This window comes from Dermacentor variabilis, chromosome 3, assembly GCF_050947875.1.
Source record: "Dermacentor variabilis isolate Ectoservices chromosome 3, ASM5094787v1, whole genome shotgun sequence".
In the NCBI taxonomy this organism is placed as follows: Eukaryota; Metazoa; Arthropoda; class Arachnida; order Ixodida; family Ixodidae; genus Dermacentor; species Dermacentor variabilis.
Window position 1 is genome coordinate 66,022,760 of NC_134570.1, and position 14,997 is coordinate 66,037,756.

The 14,997-nt window shown below is 45.4% G+C and overlaps 1 protein-coding gene across 2 annotated transcripts in view; it reads left to right on the forward strand.

Moving 5' to 3' along the window:
- Positions 1 to 14,669, forward strand: part of LOC142575772 (uncharacterized) — a 51,061-nt gene extending 36,392 nt beyond the window's left edge. Inside the window, exons 7-10 of one of the 2 annotated variants that reach the window (XM_075685401.1) lie at positions 6,861 to 6,927; positions 8,245 to 8,344; positions 10,762 to 10,913; positions 14,354 to 14,669. In XM_075685401.1, coding sequence (XP_075541516.1) covers positions 6,861 to 6,927; positions 8,245 to 8,344; positions 10,762 to 10,913; positions 14,354 to 14,477 — 443 coding nt within the window. In that variant the 3' untranslated portion in view covers positions 14,478 to 14,669. Of the gene's footprint in view, positions 1 to 607; positions 1,518 to 6,860; positions 6,928 to 8,244; positions 8,345 to 10,761; positions 10,914 to 14,353 lie in introns of those variants that run through there. The other variant, XM_075685402.1, reaches the window with a different exon arrangement.
- Positions 14,670 to 14,997: the final 328 nt, after the last annotated feature.

Here is a 14,997-nt window from a genome sequence, read left to right on the forward strand (position 1 = left end):
GTGCAAGCTCAAAGACGTGCCCTACGCTCCATACTGAGCGTAAATTAAATTATGGATTTAATGTCACAGAGCTGCACATTGGGTTATGTGGCGCTCCGGATTGTAGGGCTCCGGATTAATTTTAACCCCTCGTGGTTCTTTATCGTGCTGCCAGTGCACGGTACACGAGCGTTCTCGCATTCCGCCACCGTAGAAATGCGGCCGCCGCGGCCGGGGTCGAACCCAAGCCCTCGCTTTCAGCAGCGCAACGCCATATTCGATGAGATACTGCGGCGGGTGATACTGAGCTTGAGAGTGAGCAGACGACGATAACAGAGAGAACGACAGGCAGCATAGGGTCGTCGCGCATCAACACGACTGCGCTTTTGATTGGCTTGCGCCAGCTGCAGCTTTTAATACAGTGCCAAGTTGTCACGCAACTGAGTGTAAGTGATCTTACAGCTTTTACGGCTCTTTGTTAAGAAAAAAAAAAGAGAAACCACTTTACTCAAAACCATCAAAATGTTGATCAACGCATTTCTTCTTTTTTTTTTCTCCTCCTCTTTGCCTTCTCCTCTCCCCTACCGCCGTGGTCGCAATGGTCATCACCTGACCGGCTGACGCGCAGTGCCCGAAGACGTGACGTTCGAGAACCCATACAGCTGCACGACGGGATTCAAGGGCGGCATTGCTTCTGTCAAGACGCCGCAGCAGCAGCGGGCGGGAGCCCGGTAACTGCGTCACTGCCCTCCTCTCCCCTCTCAACCTTCGTCACCCTCTCCCTCGCTTTTGAGTCACCCCGTCAGCGCCCTCACGGGGGCGAGCCGAATAAGCAAGACGCCCCCGACGATGGCAACGGCCACAGTTTGACGAAACGAAAAGAAGGCAACACAGCAGAGCAACGCCGTTTTTTTTCCTTTGTGCTCCCCATAGCTCGACGTAAGCGAAGTGTAGCGACAACGAAACGCTCGTAACCCTCCGGACCGGCTAGCGAAGATCTCATTACCTCTTGTGCCGAAGAAACATCAAAGTACTAACTGCTGTGAACGCCCTCACACTTCTGGACGGACGGTCAAGCGACGTGCGCGAAGTGTGAATGTTACGTTTCTGTTGCGCCGGCGTCACGCGCGCTTTGTCACTGGTCGTTAGGCGCCATCGCGCATGGACTCGGGACAACTCGGCCGGCCCACTCAGTCTTTCGTGACTGTTCGCAAACGTCGAATACCTGTTGCTCCTATGGCTGAGCCGTGCGATGGGGTAATTGAGGCCTTTTACTACCGTGAGTCCAATCGCGATTGCGTTCGAGGGCTTTTGAGTTTGCCCGCGTGACGCCCCTGTTGTTTTTGTTGCTTGTTGTAATTTTTTTATTGCTACTGTTGTTTACAATACTTGTTCTGCAAAAGCGCACTTATCTGTCAAGCTGGAGCACGAACTTCGTCAGTAGACAGAGGCGATACAACAAATTGTTAAGTGTTGAACCACAATATTTACATTCTTGTTTTTTAAATTTTAGCTCAATAAAGCAGATGTATAACTTATTTCATGGAAAATCTGGTTCTGCATCATTCCCCTTTTTTCTTCTTTTTTTTTCACGTTGCGAACGTGCACAAAGTGAGTATCGCGCGCGCTCGAGTAGGCCATCTTATAGGGTCCACCTACTTTAGGTAAGCTAGCACCAGTTAATGTTGGCTTCAGCCCGCTGTAAATGGGCAAGAAATACGATGAAACAGCTGTCCATGACAGTTTCTTACCATCTAGTTGCAAGGAAGGATGAAAAAAGAAGGGTTTCTGACACTCAGTAAATTCATTGCTAGACTGCATTTCTTTATACTTTTGTTTCACTGTGACAAGTGAATGTACAGTTCCCGCCTAAGAGCAACCAAAGCATAAATAAATAAAAGTTCGCCCCACTAGTCTATGTGCGGGTATTACGAGTAAATGACCGCATTGGTTTAAGACTCCAGCCGTTACTAGTATTGCTGTTAAACATTAAGCGTACATAATTATCTCAAGTACAAAGGGAATACATACCATAATATGAGATTGATTGATTGATTGATTGATTGATTGATTGATTGATTGATTGATTGATTGATTGATTGATTGATTGATTGATTGATTGATTGATTGATTGATTGATTGATTGATTGATTGATTGATTCGATAGTGCCATATCGTTCATGATACGCCATTTCACTTCGGAATGGAATGAGTTAAGGCTGAAATTAGTAAAAGAATACACTCGAGAGAAATTACTCGAAAAATGCTGATGAAAATGGAAAAACCAAAAAAGAAACAAATAGTAGATGACCTAACGGCACACTGATTCAAGTTCAAGTTGAAGGTTCAAAGATGAAGCCAAGAAACTTGCAGCTTGGAGGCGCCTGGCTGTCTACACATGACAGGCAGTCACCGAGAGAAACCCGTGTCTCACAGAGGATTCGATTCAGTTCGTATTGACGATGACGACGTTGATTTGCGACGATGGCGACGATGAAGGCGCCAGAATAAATGTTCAGTGATATACAGTGGCGCACGACGAGTCTGCTTCCGTCATTTAGCGCACAGAAATCCCAAGTTCCAGGAACGGTGAACAGCGGCCTCTGCGGACGCCGTCGTCTCGGCATCGATGCGGAGCAAAGCCCCTCAGTTCTCCCCGCGAGCAGGTGAGCACGCTGTCTACGCTCCGCAGACGAGAGTCGAAACCCCGCTAACCCGCTGCTATTCTTCGCTCTCACATTGCCGTGTTGTCTCTCTGCGCGCTGCCTGTGTGCGGTTTCTTTTGACGTCACTAACCCGGTCCTGCGCCGACCGAGTACCGCTGTGCGTTAACGCTGCTTCTTGGTTTCGATGCTTCACGTCATGGCCGCCTTTTTACCATGTGCTCCCTGTCGGAGACGCGTCGGAAGGAGCGTGGAGCTTTTGTTTTTTTCGTCACACTTTCGCGCATGACGTGAATCGAAGGCATCATTCGCTACAAGGACAAGTAGTAGGGAATAGTTAACCCCTCGTGCGGTGACAGAGATAACATATGTCAGTCCGTGACGTTCGCTCTTTCTATGCCCCATTTTCTTGCTTATGTATAGTTCGCCACCCGAAATCTAAAGCAATGTTTCATTCTTTCGCGCACAGAACCATCCTAAACGCTCGCAAGAGCTCACAACGGACTCGGCCAGGTCATAGAAAAGCTCGCGGAGGGATCACAAAGTACTTACGAAGGGCTCATGAAGGACTCGTACAAGTGTTCATATAGAAAGGCTCCCTACGGGTTCATACAGCAGTCGTAGAAAGGATAATGGCGAAGTTCACAAAGGAATTACAAACCAATCATAAAGCACTCATGTCAAGGCTCATGGAGGCTGCATAAAGAACCACCGAAGCGCTTATAAGCGGGTTTTGAAAATGTTAACGGAGGGGTCGTGGAGGGCTCATAAAGGACTCGGGAAGAGCTTATAATAGCTCATGGGACGGAGAACTCGTAAAAATCTCATAGATAGTAGGCAGAGAAGGTCACGAAATGCTCACAAAGCACTCATAAAACGTAGCATACAATCTTCGAGAGAATATACAGTACATACGTACCCACGTACTTTAAACATTCGGTCGCATGACATTTTCCAGGAATCGCATATTGCGATCTTTCGAGAACAGAACAGTACTTTCCACCGACAAGCGAGACCGTGCACGTGTGTATAGTATGTTCGCGAGGGCAGGTTGGGTACCTAATGTGAAGCCACTCTCTGGAATGCCGAGATTACTTTTTCAGCAATGACCCGCATTGGCGGGAGGAAATCAGTCAAGGGGACATGGAAATGCGACAACAACAACAAAAAAAGAAGAAACGCTTTCCCATACATCTTGATGGTCAGGTGCCCGCCCCTTTTTTTTTTCTTTTTCTTATATTCTTATTTCATTTTTATATTGCTGCCACCGCAATGTTTCACGGGTCGTACAAGCTACAGCATAAGTATAACTTACAACTTGTGACTCTTCTTTTTTACCGACAGAATCTTGAAAGAGCTAGACTGAGTGCTCTCATCTCTCTCTTTCTGTTGCCTAACAGAGAGATAACGTGCACCCTCGAAGAACAAAGCTACTGGGGTGGCTGGGGAAGGGGTGAGAGTAGACATGCTGCGTCAGAGTAACCTCGCGGGAAGAAGGTGAATACGGTAAAAAAAAGACAAAACGCTTATACTACGAATGATATACTGTGCCACCCTCAATGCCAAATCCTTCAAATTCCTCTTTAGAAATTTCATTGTTACCTTCTGTGTAAATCAGACTACATGTACAGACAAACATACAAACGTTTTAAATGCACTTTGAAGCTGGCGCTGCTGTTCTGCATTACAGCACGTCAAGCGCCAGATAGTCCGGCGTGGAACTCCCTGCGTCATCATTGCCGTGTTACGTAGCTATGTGGCAACGCCAGCCTGGTACGGAATTCATTGCGCAGGTTGTCTGTGTTGTACAAATATATAATAACCCCAGGGCTATCAGAGGCCCCCGATGTCTTTACCCGACTGTGGTTAAACAGTGGCATGGTATAACCTTGTTTGTTGTAAGAGTGAGTTCTTATTTTAATAGTACAAGGAAAACCCATGCTGCTGCGGTTCTCTTTTAGTGGCAAATAAACAATATGGAAAATAGCAAACTGGTTACATTTATATCTAGAGCAGCGCTAAAACTTGCACAAAGCGAAAGAAAGACACAGCGATTTTCGACAGCCAGTTGAAAGACGCAAGCCTTCACACGGTCATGTCCCAATGCATGTGACCAAACTTAACAGATACGAATTTCGCCCTTACACTTTTTATTTTTGTTGATTTGCCTTTCTTTATATACATTGTTTTTCTCCTGGGGGGGTAAGTGAGGGGGGGGGAAGGGAGTGTTCAAACTTCGACATATTGAAAGCAAACGGATGGAGTCACAAGTTTAGCTAGTAATTAGTGACTAACGCAGTCAGTATCGGTATATATATCTGTGATATAACAAATAAAAGCAGTAGCAAAAACGGCAAAACTTTCGTTTGTACGAAAGCCGACATCATACGTAAAAACGCTTATCCATGTTCGTCGGAAGAGCTAATTTTCACCGCCAGTGGCATATCGAAAACATAGGAACAAGACAAATATATCGTACTTTATTATAAGGACGCAGCAGAGGACGAGTTTCATGCCACGACCTTTCTCGGGTATTCCCTTATCGCAAAATGAAAGGGTAAGGCCTGGGGTTGAAGAAGTACAAAGCAAGCCTTGCTCTCGTATATAAGAAGGCAATTGTAAAAGCCTAAGCGCAAGCCTGACAGCAGATCGCTCTCGTCCAGGAAACTTAGGGAGACCCATGAACAACCTACTGATGCGAAAACAATAATGTGAAGCGTATATATATATATATATATATATATATATATATATATATATATATATATATATATATATATATAGTTCTGTCTGTTTTTACTCCTTCTAGTATGTATAATGAACATTTAGCCGACTTTCCCATAGCGTCACCAACTGGCCTGGGTTCTAGTGGAACGGTTTTATTACGGTCATGGGACACATGTATTCGGTCACCCTTTCTCAATGCAATCACACCTTGCACATATATGCAACAAGCAGTGTTTTGCAAATGTTGAAATGTTCATTACATTTTACAGCGAAGCTGTTAGCCTCTGGTTGGTACAGATTTTTCATTTCCGCCAGCAAAAAAATAAAAAATAAATTTGAGCCGAAAAAAAAGTGAATATCTCCTTTGTAATCCAGCATACAACACACACAGCTCAGTATTCATCTCAATAAAGAAAAGCACAAAACAAGCGTCGAAACCACATGATGGGTTATAAGGCGCCTGTGAAAAATGCAAGGCACGTTCCTTCTCCCCACCGTTTGTTTCCCGGTAGAGATTCCCGGTAGAAGGGGCAGCAGCAGCATAGGAATCAGTGAGTGACATCACCAAACTTCATGTATAAAAGAGAGACCTACTTAGCAACTTATTCAATTCTTTGCAAGCCCGCTACGGGTAGACCACGCAGACTCCCGAAGAGCAGCGTGAATATATACGATGAGCGCCGAAAAATGCAAAATCATAATGCTCAACAACGGTTTCGTGCTAAGACTAGGCAGAACAATAAAAAATTTCATATCCCCATCGATGGCATTTGAGTGGTTTTCCAGCAGCTTCGCTGGCCAGCCACTTTCGCAGGGTCGGGATGGCGAGTCAATATTTTTTTTTTTAGTTGCTTTCTTTCCTTTTTGCGTAAACAATATCGCAATGCCTTCTTGAGCATTCAGTACAAATGAAAACCTTGCGGGAAAACAACAAAATGGAAATCGGACCACATCAATGCTGTACTTGAAGTCAACATTCACTTTTCCAATAATAACACTTATATTTACCATTGAAGGAAAGGTCGTACCAATCCGCGTATACCATTAAAGGACAGATATAAATGAAGGAATGAAAAACGATATAGGCGCGTACCTTTCACCTTGCAGGTTTCTAAGTGATCCGTTCATACCCTTCCCCAGGAACCCTATACCGGCATTTATCACAAGAGAGTTGGCGACCCTGAGCAAACGGCCGGCCAGCGTAGCAACGTCAAATAGCTTCGAATTTCCGTTCACGTAAACGCTGTAACTGGAAATGACAGGCCTCCTTCCTCTTTCCTTCATCCACGTTCTTTCTCCTTCCTCAGTTTCGTGCAGTTACGGCATCCCCAGCTCGTGGCTGGCGGCGCGGCTCTCTTCCTGTAATCCAATTTCCGCGAACGGAGCGTTACTTAAGTCCCCCGACAAGGGGATAGTAGAAAAAAAAAACTATTATATCTATTTTTTCTCTCTCTTTTGACGATTACTGTCACGTACTCCCGTCTCTCGCAGAAGCCCCCAAAAATGCGTTCGCCAAGTTCCAGCAGATGGATGCCGCTACCAAGCCGGCGAGACCCGCGTAAGTATACAGCGCTCTAAGAAGGCGTGTATAGTTGTGTGCAACGGTGGTACGTCGCATAGCGAAGGTCGCGCTACGCTGCACTTAAAATTGTGTACAGCATTCAATGCACAGCGAGGGTCTCGACTACGGCCATCACGATGCCACGAGATATAACATGCGAGCGCTTATGCTCCTAAGTTCACGTGCCACGTGACGCCTGCGTTTCAAAGATTGTTCCACATCCGCCGCCATGGCTGTGATTGGCGCTGTCTAGCACTCCCAGGGCTAAATCTACTACGCATGCGCAAATATCCTCCCCCCCCCCCCCAAAAGAAATAGCAGACAGGTGGACGACCGCCGCTGTAGCTCAACAGTTTAGCATCGCACGCATAATGCGAAATACGTGGGTTCGGCTTCCACTTGCGACAACTTGTATTTTGTTCAAATTCAGTTTCCTTTAAAGCTTCAAAAGAAAATATGGTTAATTTCCCCTGTTTTCCTTGGCTCTGTTCCCTGTTGGCTTCGCGTAGTTGTATAACTAACAATCTCAATATATCAATTTAAAAAGTCACACGTTGTACTCTCAAAGCAGCCCTACAACACATCTCGCTGGCGCACGTATTTCAATCATAGCCCTTTTTTCTCCTCACATTTGCAAATTGTAAAGGTGACGCGCCGCGGCTCATAGTGACTACGGCGTTCTCCTCTTCAACACAAGGTCGCAGGTTCGACTGCCACGTTCCTATGTTGAAGGGACGCAAAAAAAAAGGAAAAAAAATCCGTGGGCATAGATTTACACGCAGGTTGAATAACGCCAGAACGGTCGGAATTATTTGGTAGTCCTCCACTAGAACGCTTCCCATAATACAACCCCAATATCCGGCTGAGAAACAGCCAATGACAGCTTTCATTTTCAATGACGCAATACTGCAGGCATGTCCAGCGAAAGCGTGTGCACGAAGTGTAAGGAACGACAGGTACGCACGTGTTTTTCGCGGCATATAAGCAATATTTACCCAACCCAACTAATGCAAAAATCTAGAAATAGCTTAGTGGCTCATTCTTTCAGTAAAAATGGCTGGACTGTATTACAGATTACCAAAGTCAGAAAAATACTTTTCCCCTTACACGGCGGCGTCGGATAATAAAAACGACACAACCGCGATATATCCGTAGGCGGCATCATAGGCACAGCTAGACAGTCCGTGTAAAATCTCTCGCTGTAATTGGCAAACCAATTCTTGCCGAAATAATGAAGTTAGAGCTGATACTTGGGTTACATGAAGCGTGCTACAGGACACGGTGATTAACTGCGGTGTCTCTTCGTCACTGCAGCTTCAGCGTTCCGGTTCGTGGAGCAACGACGGCGCGAAGTGCCAGCGATATTAAGGAGATGCTGTTGAACTGGTGTAAAAGCAAGACCAAGGGGTACGAGGTGAGTCATTTAGCAGATTGCAGGAGCTCCTGAACAATGTTCATTCTTCCTGGCGTACGTCGCTGAATGTACATGTCCGCTCATTTTATTTTCCTTTTCATTGCGATAGCAATTAAGTGGACACTCCAGGCGCATTTCTGCCGTTGCCGTCGCCATGATGTTCTGTTTAAAGTTCAAGGGCGACAACATCGTCGCCGCACGCCGTTTGGCATAACAGAATCACACTTGCTATCATGGCCTAATGGTTGGAGCATTGGCATGCTTTGCTGGAAGACAGATGTTCGATCTCGCCATCGGTCATGCACTTCTTTAAAGCATTATGGGTGAACTTCGCCTATTATGCAGTTATCTCAGCGTACGCGATCGCGTCACAGTGCGCACGAAATCGCGAAAGAGAAGAGAGGTATAGGAACGTCACTTTGATAAATGAGACTGTGCACATAATCGCTCGTCACTACACACCTGTCGATAGGAGGAGGAATAAATTTTTGCTTGTAAAAATGAGCTGACGGTGTAGTCGTCCGAGGTGGACGGCGTCCCTAGTCCAGGATGCCTTGGGCTTGAGCCGATAGCTTGGCCCTGCTCACCAGGCGATGCTGGTCTTCGGGGCCCGCGGGCTTGTCGGCTGGGCCTCCCACTGCTCGACGGTTGGTCCGGTTATGTGTGGTATAGCTGGGTTGTGTCTACACTCCCAAGACACGTGGTACAGGGCCGTGGGCGCAGGGCAGAAGGCGCACTCGCACTGTAGCTCGCAGGATACATGGCGTGCAGTAGGGTGCCGTGTGGAAATGTGCCGGTCTGTAGTTTGCGGAAGATCACCGCCTCTTCTCTAGTCAGTTTGGGATGCGGGGGTGGGTAGGTCCTTCTACCCAGTCTGTAGTGGCTCAGGATGTCGCTGTATGTTTTCGGGACGGCATCGCGTAGGTCTACGTCAAAATCTAATCATGCTGTCGCATACTCAGAGAGTTAGCGGTGCCAAGTTCTGGTTCAGTTTTTTTTTATTTATTATATGTACTTAGCAACAGTGGCAGCATGCCAGGCTATTGATTATAAGCTAACATACATACATACATACATACATACATACATACATACATACATACATACATACATACATACATACATACATACATACATACATACATACATACATACATACATACATACATACATACATACATACATACATACATACATACATACATACATACATACATACATACATACATACATACATACATACATACATACATACATACATACATACATACATACATACATACATACATACATACATACATACATACATACATACATACATACATACATACATACATACATACCGTATTTACTCGAATACTGGTCGACCTCTATTATTGAACTTTCCGAGAAATAAAAAGTTCTAATCTGAATACAGGTCCACCAATGTCTTTATTTAAAGAGAAAACGATAAACATTAAACATAACACAGCTTCACTTACCGTAAGGCAGGCCACTAAACCTACTAAACCTCTCTAGTTGATGCCGCAAGCGGCACCCTCGTCGCAACAGCCGGAGAACTCGCCCTCGTGGGATGCTTCGCGGGCGTCGTCGGCACCTTAAACGACATCGTGCTGTCGAGTGTGTTGTACACCCGTGAGCAAAAGTGTACAGACCACAGGGTCGCCGAAAAAACATAATTTCATCGCAATTAACACGCATAAACGGAAACTGACAAGTGCACTAGACAATTCGTAATGCCAAGTTTAGGCTGCAGTCTTTAATTTCAAGTTGTCTCCGCAGACAGGGGAGGAATTGAGTTTTATCGCGCAATCCCTGGTCCGCATACATTTGCTCACGGGTGTACATGCAGAATTTGTTAACGCGAGTCTGGATAATCTCCAGGCTGGCTTTACGGAGGGCGCGAGGGAGGAACTTCGTTACGTCGGTACCTTGCCAGCTTTGTTCCCTAATATAAATCGAGATTCTTTGCTCACGAATATAGGTCGATAACTTATTTGGGTCGGATTTCCGAGGGAAAAAGGTCGACCTATATTCGAACGCATACGGTACATACGTACGCAAACCCACAATCACACAAACACACTTCACAGCTGCAGTAGCGAGCGCAGCAATATAGCATATTCTGGACGAGCGTGATGGGATGCATGCTCGTGTAAAAATACGCAAATGCTCCCAACGTATACTTGCTTCAGACTTATAGAGCAGGAGCCGAGTTTTGACATCTGTTGAATGCATAATAACTGAACCCGGCAAACTTTTCAAATCCTCGTGTATAGCCCAACTAACTTCCTCAAGAGACAATCTATCGATGTAGAACTGCGTATTCTTGAAGTAACAAGAGGCGGTGCGGCATCTATCAGTTGCGTGGCTCTGGCGTTGTAAATTCCTACTTATTGACTCTTTCTTGCGTGCAGCACGTGGACATCACGAACTTCTCGACGAGCTGGAATGACGGCATGGCGTTCTGCGCGCTCATCCACCACTTCTACCCTGACGCATTCGACTACGACCAGCTGGAGCCCAAGAACCGCAGGCACAACTTCGACCTTGCCTTCCGCACAGCCGAGTACGTGAGCTTGTCTTCAAGAAACTGAATCAAGAAATTTACACAGAAAATACGTTCCTGCTTGTTTTTTTGTTTTTTTATTGTCTCTTCCCATAGGTGAAGTATATATTTGCTAAAATTTAGCCATGATACATTCGGCGCGGTGCGTTTGTGTTGTGATAGAGCGGACGCTTTATATTTTTTTTAACGGAATTTCGTGCACAGGAACTGGCGCAACTACAGAATCCCTGCTCCACTTTCAATTTCACAGTTCTTTGTTGCGGCTGTTGCGAAAACCCACCAACAAGGTTAAGTCCCATCGTCCGGCGTTCATAAATGCGACGTAACGGTGCTGCAGCAATATTGGAGCATTTAACATCAGAACGAGCTCTCCCGAAATCGTCATGCCGCTCACACAGGCTTCATCATAAGCGCGACATTTCGGATTGACAGCGATGCCAACCACGTAATTTAAGGCGTCGTCTTTCCTGTTGCGGCCCAAACATTCGTAGCGTATGTACATTCTAATAACAAACATCGCTTTGATACTCGATCGGCATCATAATGGAAGTTCAGATATGTGCGTATGCAGCCTCGTTCAATATGAGCTGCAGCCCGTTGCCCTTTGTTCGAAAGGGCACCAAAACTGCACGGCGACGCTGACATACGAATAATTGGGGAGCTAAGTACCGTTACCATTACTGGTGCGTGTTGCGGTAATTTTTCTTATAAATGTCGGCGCCGCCATGGTATTCTTGGAGCCCCGTCGACCACGGGCACCGTGTTGCAGCTCGTACTGAACGCCTCTGTGCATCTTGTCATGCACGTCTCGATTTCCCTTCACTGCCTGAGCGATGGTAGCAATGCTAGTTGTTGCTGTAGTTGTGGTAGTAGTAGAATAAGTGATACTAGTGGTTGTAGCGGTGTGACAGTAATAACAGTAACTCAATCCTCGCTGTCCTTTCCAAATCGTTGCCAAGATTTATTCTTCCAGATTGTAGAAAGCTCGTGAGCACACTGCCGTGAATGATGTACTATAGTATACACGCAATATCTTTCTAATGTGTATAGTTCATGAGTAGACAATCACGTACTTATGGCCTCACACATCAACTTCGAGGTAGACTCGTTACAATTGAAACTGGGATAATTCAACCAACGATTAGCGTCGAAGAAACGTTTCCGTTTCTATTTTCACGTTATGTGTTAGATGCATTTTGTAACCACTGAATGCCAACCAAGCTTACAGTTTGGTCAAGCATATTTAGCTTCCCACGATGCATCAACGCCAAAAAAAGCAGCAGTCAGATTCGTGAGTAATCAAAACGCACCCATATTTGATATTCACGCTGCCGTGTGCATTGAATCGGTCGTCATGAGGGAGGTTCTGTCGTCTATCGGTTCATGAATCTGTTTGGTCGGGTAACTGTTCGAAAACGACTAAGAATATATTATAATACAATAACCCATCACATTATTTCCCATGTGTTATTTCGACTATATCACTCAATATTGCCAGTTAAAAAGTACATACAATTGAATTGTGAATTATGGGGTTTTACGTGCCAAAACCACTTTCTGATTATGAGGCACGCCGTAGTGGAGGACTCCGGAAATTTCGACCACGTAAAGTACATACAATTCAAAGCATCACATGGCTCCAGAACATCGAATCGTTGCGATTGATTATAATATATATATAATATAATATTATATAATATATATGATTGATTGATTGATTGATTGATTGATTGATTGATTGATTGATTGATTGATTGATTGATTGATTGATTGATTGATTGATTGATTGATTTTCTAAACAGAGCTTGCAAACACTGAGTGAACCAATAGTCCTAGGCTAGTTTGGGTCCAAAGAAATAAATTTATATAAAGGCAATTCGGACAGCATAAACAACGCTGCACAAAAGTCAGACATGCATAAATCGAAAGCATATTTAGCGCCAGCAAACAAGGACGGAAGGGAGACGACAACACAATGCGCTAACTTCAACAACTTGATTTTCAGGAAATACACCTATATAACCCATGCACAGTGCCGCCACCTTATCCAAATCTTACCCTTCCAAAAAAGCCGTCTACTTATCTAACAGGTCGATTGAAGGGGCACTAACACACGTGTCTCTATTCCGCCAGATAGCCTGAGCTTCAATGATCTCTAGCACGTCTTTAACTATGTGCTTCGCAAGAACCCGGCAGGATTCATACACCGGCGCACAGCCGCCGGTGTATGAAACCTTTTTAGCAGCCCCTCGACGACCGAAACTTGGTGCAGGTCAGATAGCACAATTCAGGACACGGCAAATCAAGGGACGGAACGTAGAAGGAAGGTAGCGGTAGTGCCCTACCTGCATAGAACGGCACATAAACTTAAGAAAATGGCTAGCCGGGTGGACACAAAAGTGGTCTTTTCCGCACCAGAAAAGCTGGCAAAAATATGTCGATTGACGGACCCGTACCGTAAGCCAGCTGCCGGATGCTCTACGAATCATCGAAAAGTGCCAGTGAGATGCGTACAGACTGTCGTATATGAGCTTCCGCTGTCCTGTGGGAAAAAATACATCGGACAGACAGGGAGATGTCTTAATGACCGATTACGGGAACATTGTCAAACTGTGAAAAATAAGCAATACGGTCATCTGTCAACCCACTGTGAAGAATGCGGCTGTGCGCCGGTGTATGAATCCTGCCGGGTTCTTGCGAAGCACAAAGATGAAGACGTGCGAGAGATCATTGAAGCTCAGGCTATCTGGCGGAATAGAGACACGTGTGTTAGTGCCCCTTCAATCGACCTGTTAGATAAGGAGACGGCTTTTTTGGATGGGTAAGATTTGGATAAGGTGGCGCCACTGTGCATGGGTTATATAGGTGTATTTCCTGAAAATCAATTTGTTGAAGTTAGCGCATTGTGTTGTCGTCTCCCTTCCGTCCTTGTTTGCTGGCGCTAAATATGCTTTCGATTTACCAACACGCCCAACAAATGGCAATGCATAAATCCCTCGTTGTGGTTCTGTGCGTGTACTTTTGTGTATCGAATGCACACTCTTTGTCAAAAGTATACGTACTACGTTGCCTGTGACAGGCAAGCTGAATACAGACTGTTCAAAAGAGTTCCTGCGATTTGGCATAAGTTCTAGTGCCGTGAACGAGCTAAAAGGAACTCTCGTGCTCACCATCAGAGGTCTGTACTGCCACGAGCGCCACAGTAGCCGCACCACACAGCCGAACCAAATTTATCGTGAAGGCGCGAGCATACTTCTTGCCGGAAACTGTGCACCCAGACAAACTGCTAAAAATACAAGGATCCTAACTTTTCCGATTATACCTCCATACACAGTAGTCCATAAACCACTTGTGTCCCTCCAAAATGAACAATGTTCTCGTAGCTCTCTGCGATGTCCCGCGTGATGAAGGTGACGTAATACAAACCGTTCCTTTTTCAGGGAGCAGGCTGGCATATCGCCGTTGCTCGACACGGAAGACATGGTGCTGATGAAGAAGCCCGACTGGAAGTGCGTCTTCACCTACGTGCAGAGCCTGTACCGCAACCTCGTCAACAAGGATTGACCCCTCCGTAGCGCCGACGACATACACCTATCTAGTCTTTTATTGTTGTATTTTCAACGGAAAAGAGAGAAGAAAAAAAGTGAGCTGCGCGTTCACGAGTGTACAGTACCCATCGCACTTCGTGCGTTTCTGTGAGGGGCATCACTCTAGAGATGGGAATTTTTTTTTGTTTCTATAAAGGTGAAAATTTTATACCTGCCTCGATGTTCTTGCTTAAGTCATGGTATAGTACACCCGTATCTAAGAGCAATGACATGGTGGAGCTCGAATAACTGCATTTTGAGTTGTATCTGTGCAATCAATTTATCAGCAGTTGCTCCTGTTTTAGTCGGTTCATACTTAATAGCAAGCAGCACCTGGCCCCGTGCGAGCAAGTCAATCCTGAGCATTATAGATACGTTGTCACACAAGAAACAATAGCGTTGGTTCTCACCATTACATGTAATATAGTTGCGTGTACGCTGCTTTCGAAGTTTAATGTTAAAGGGAAGTTAAATTGACCGATAAGTTCGGCTATATT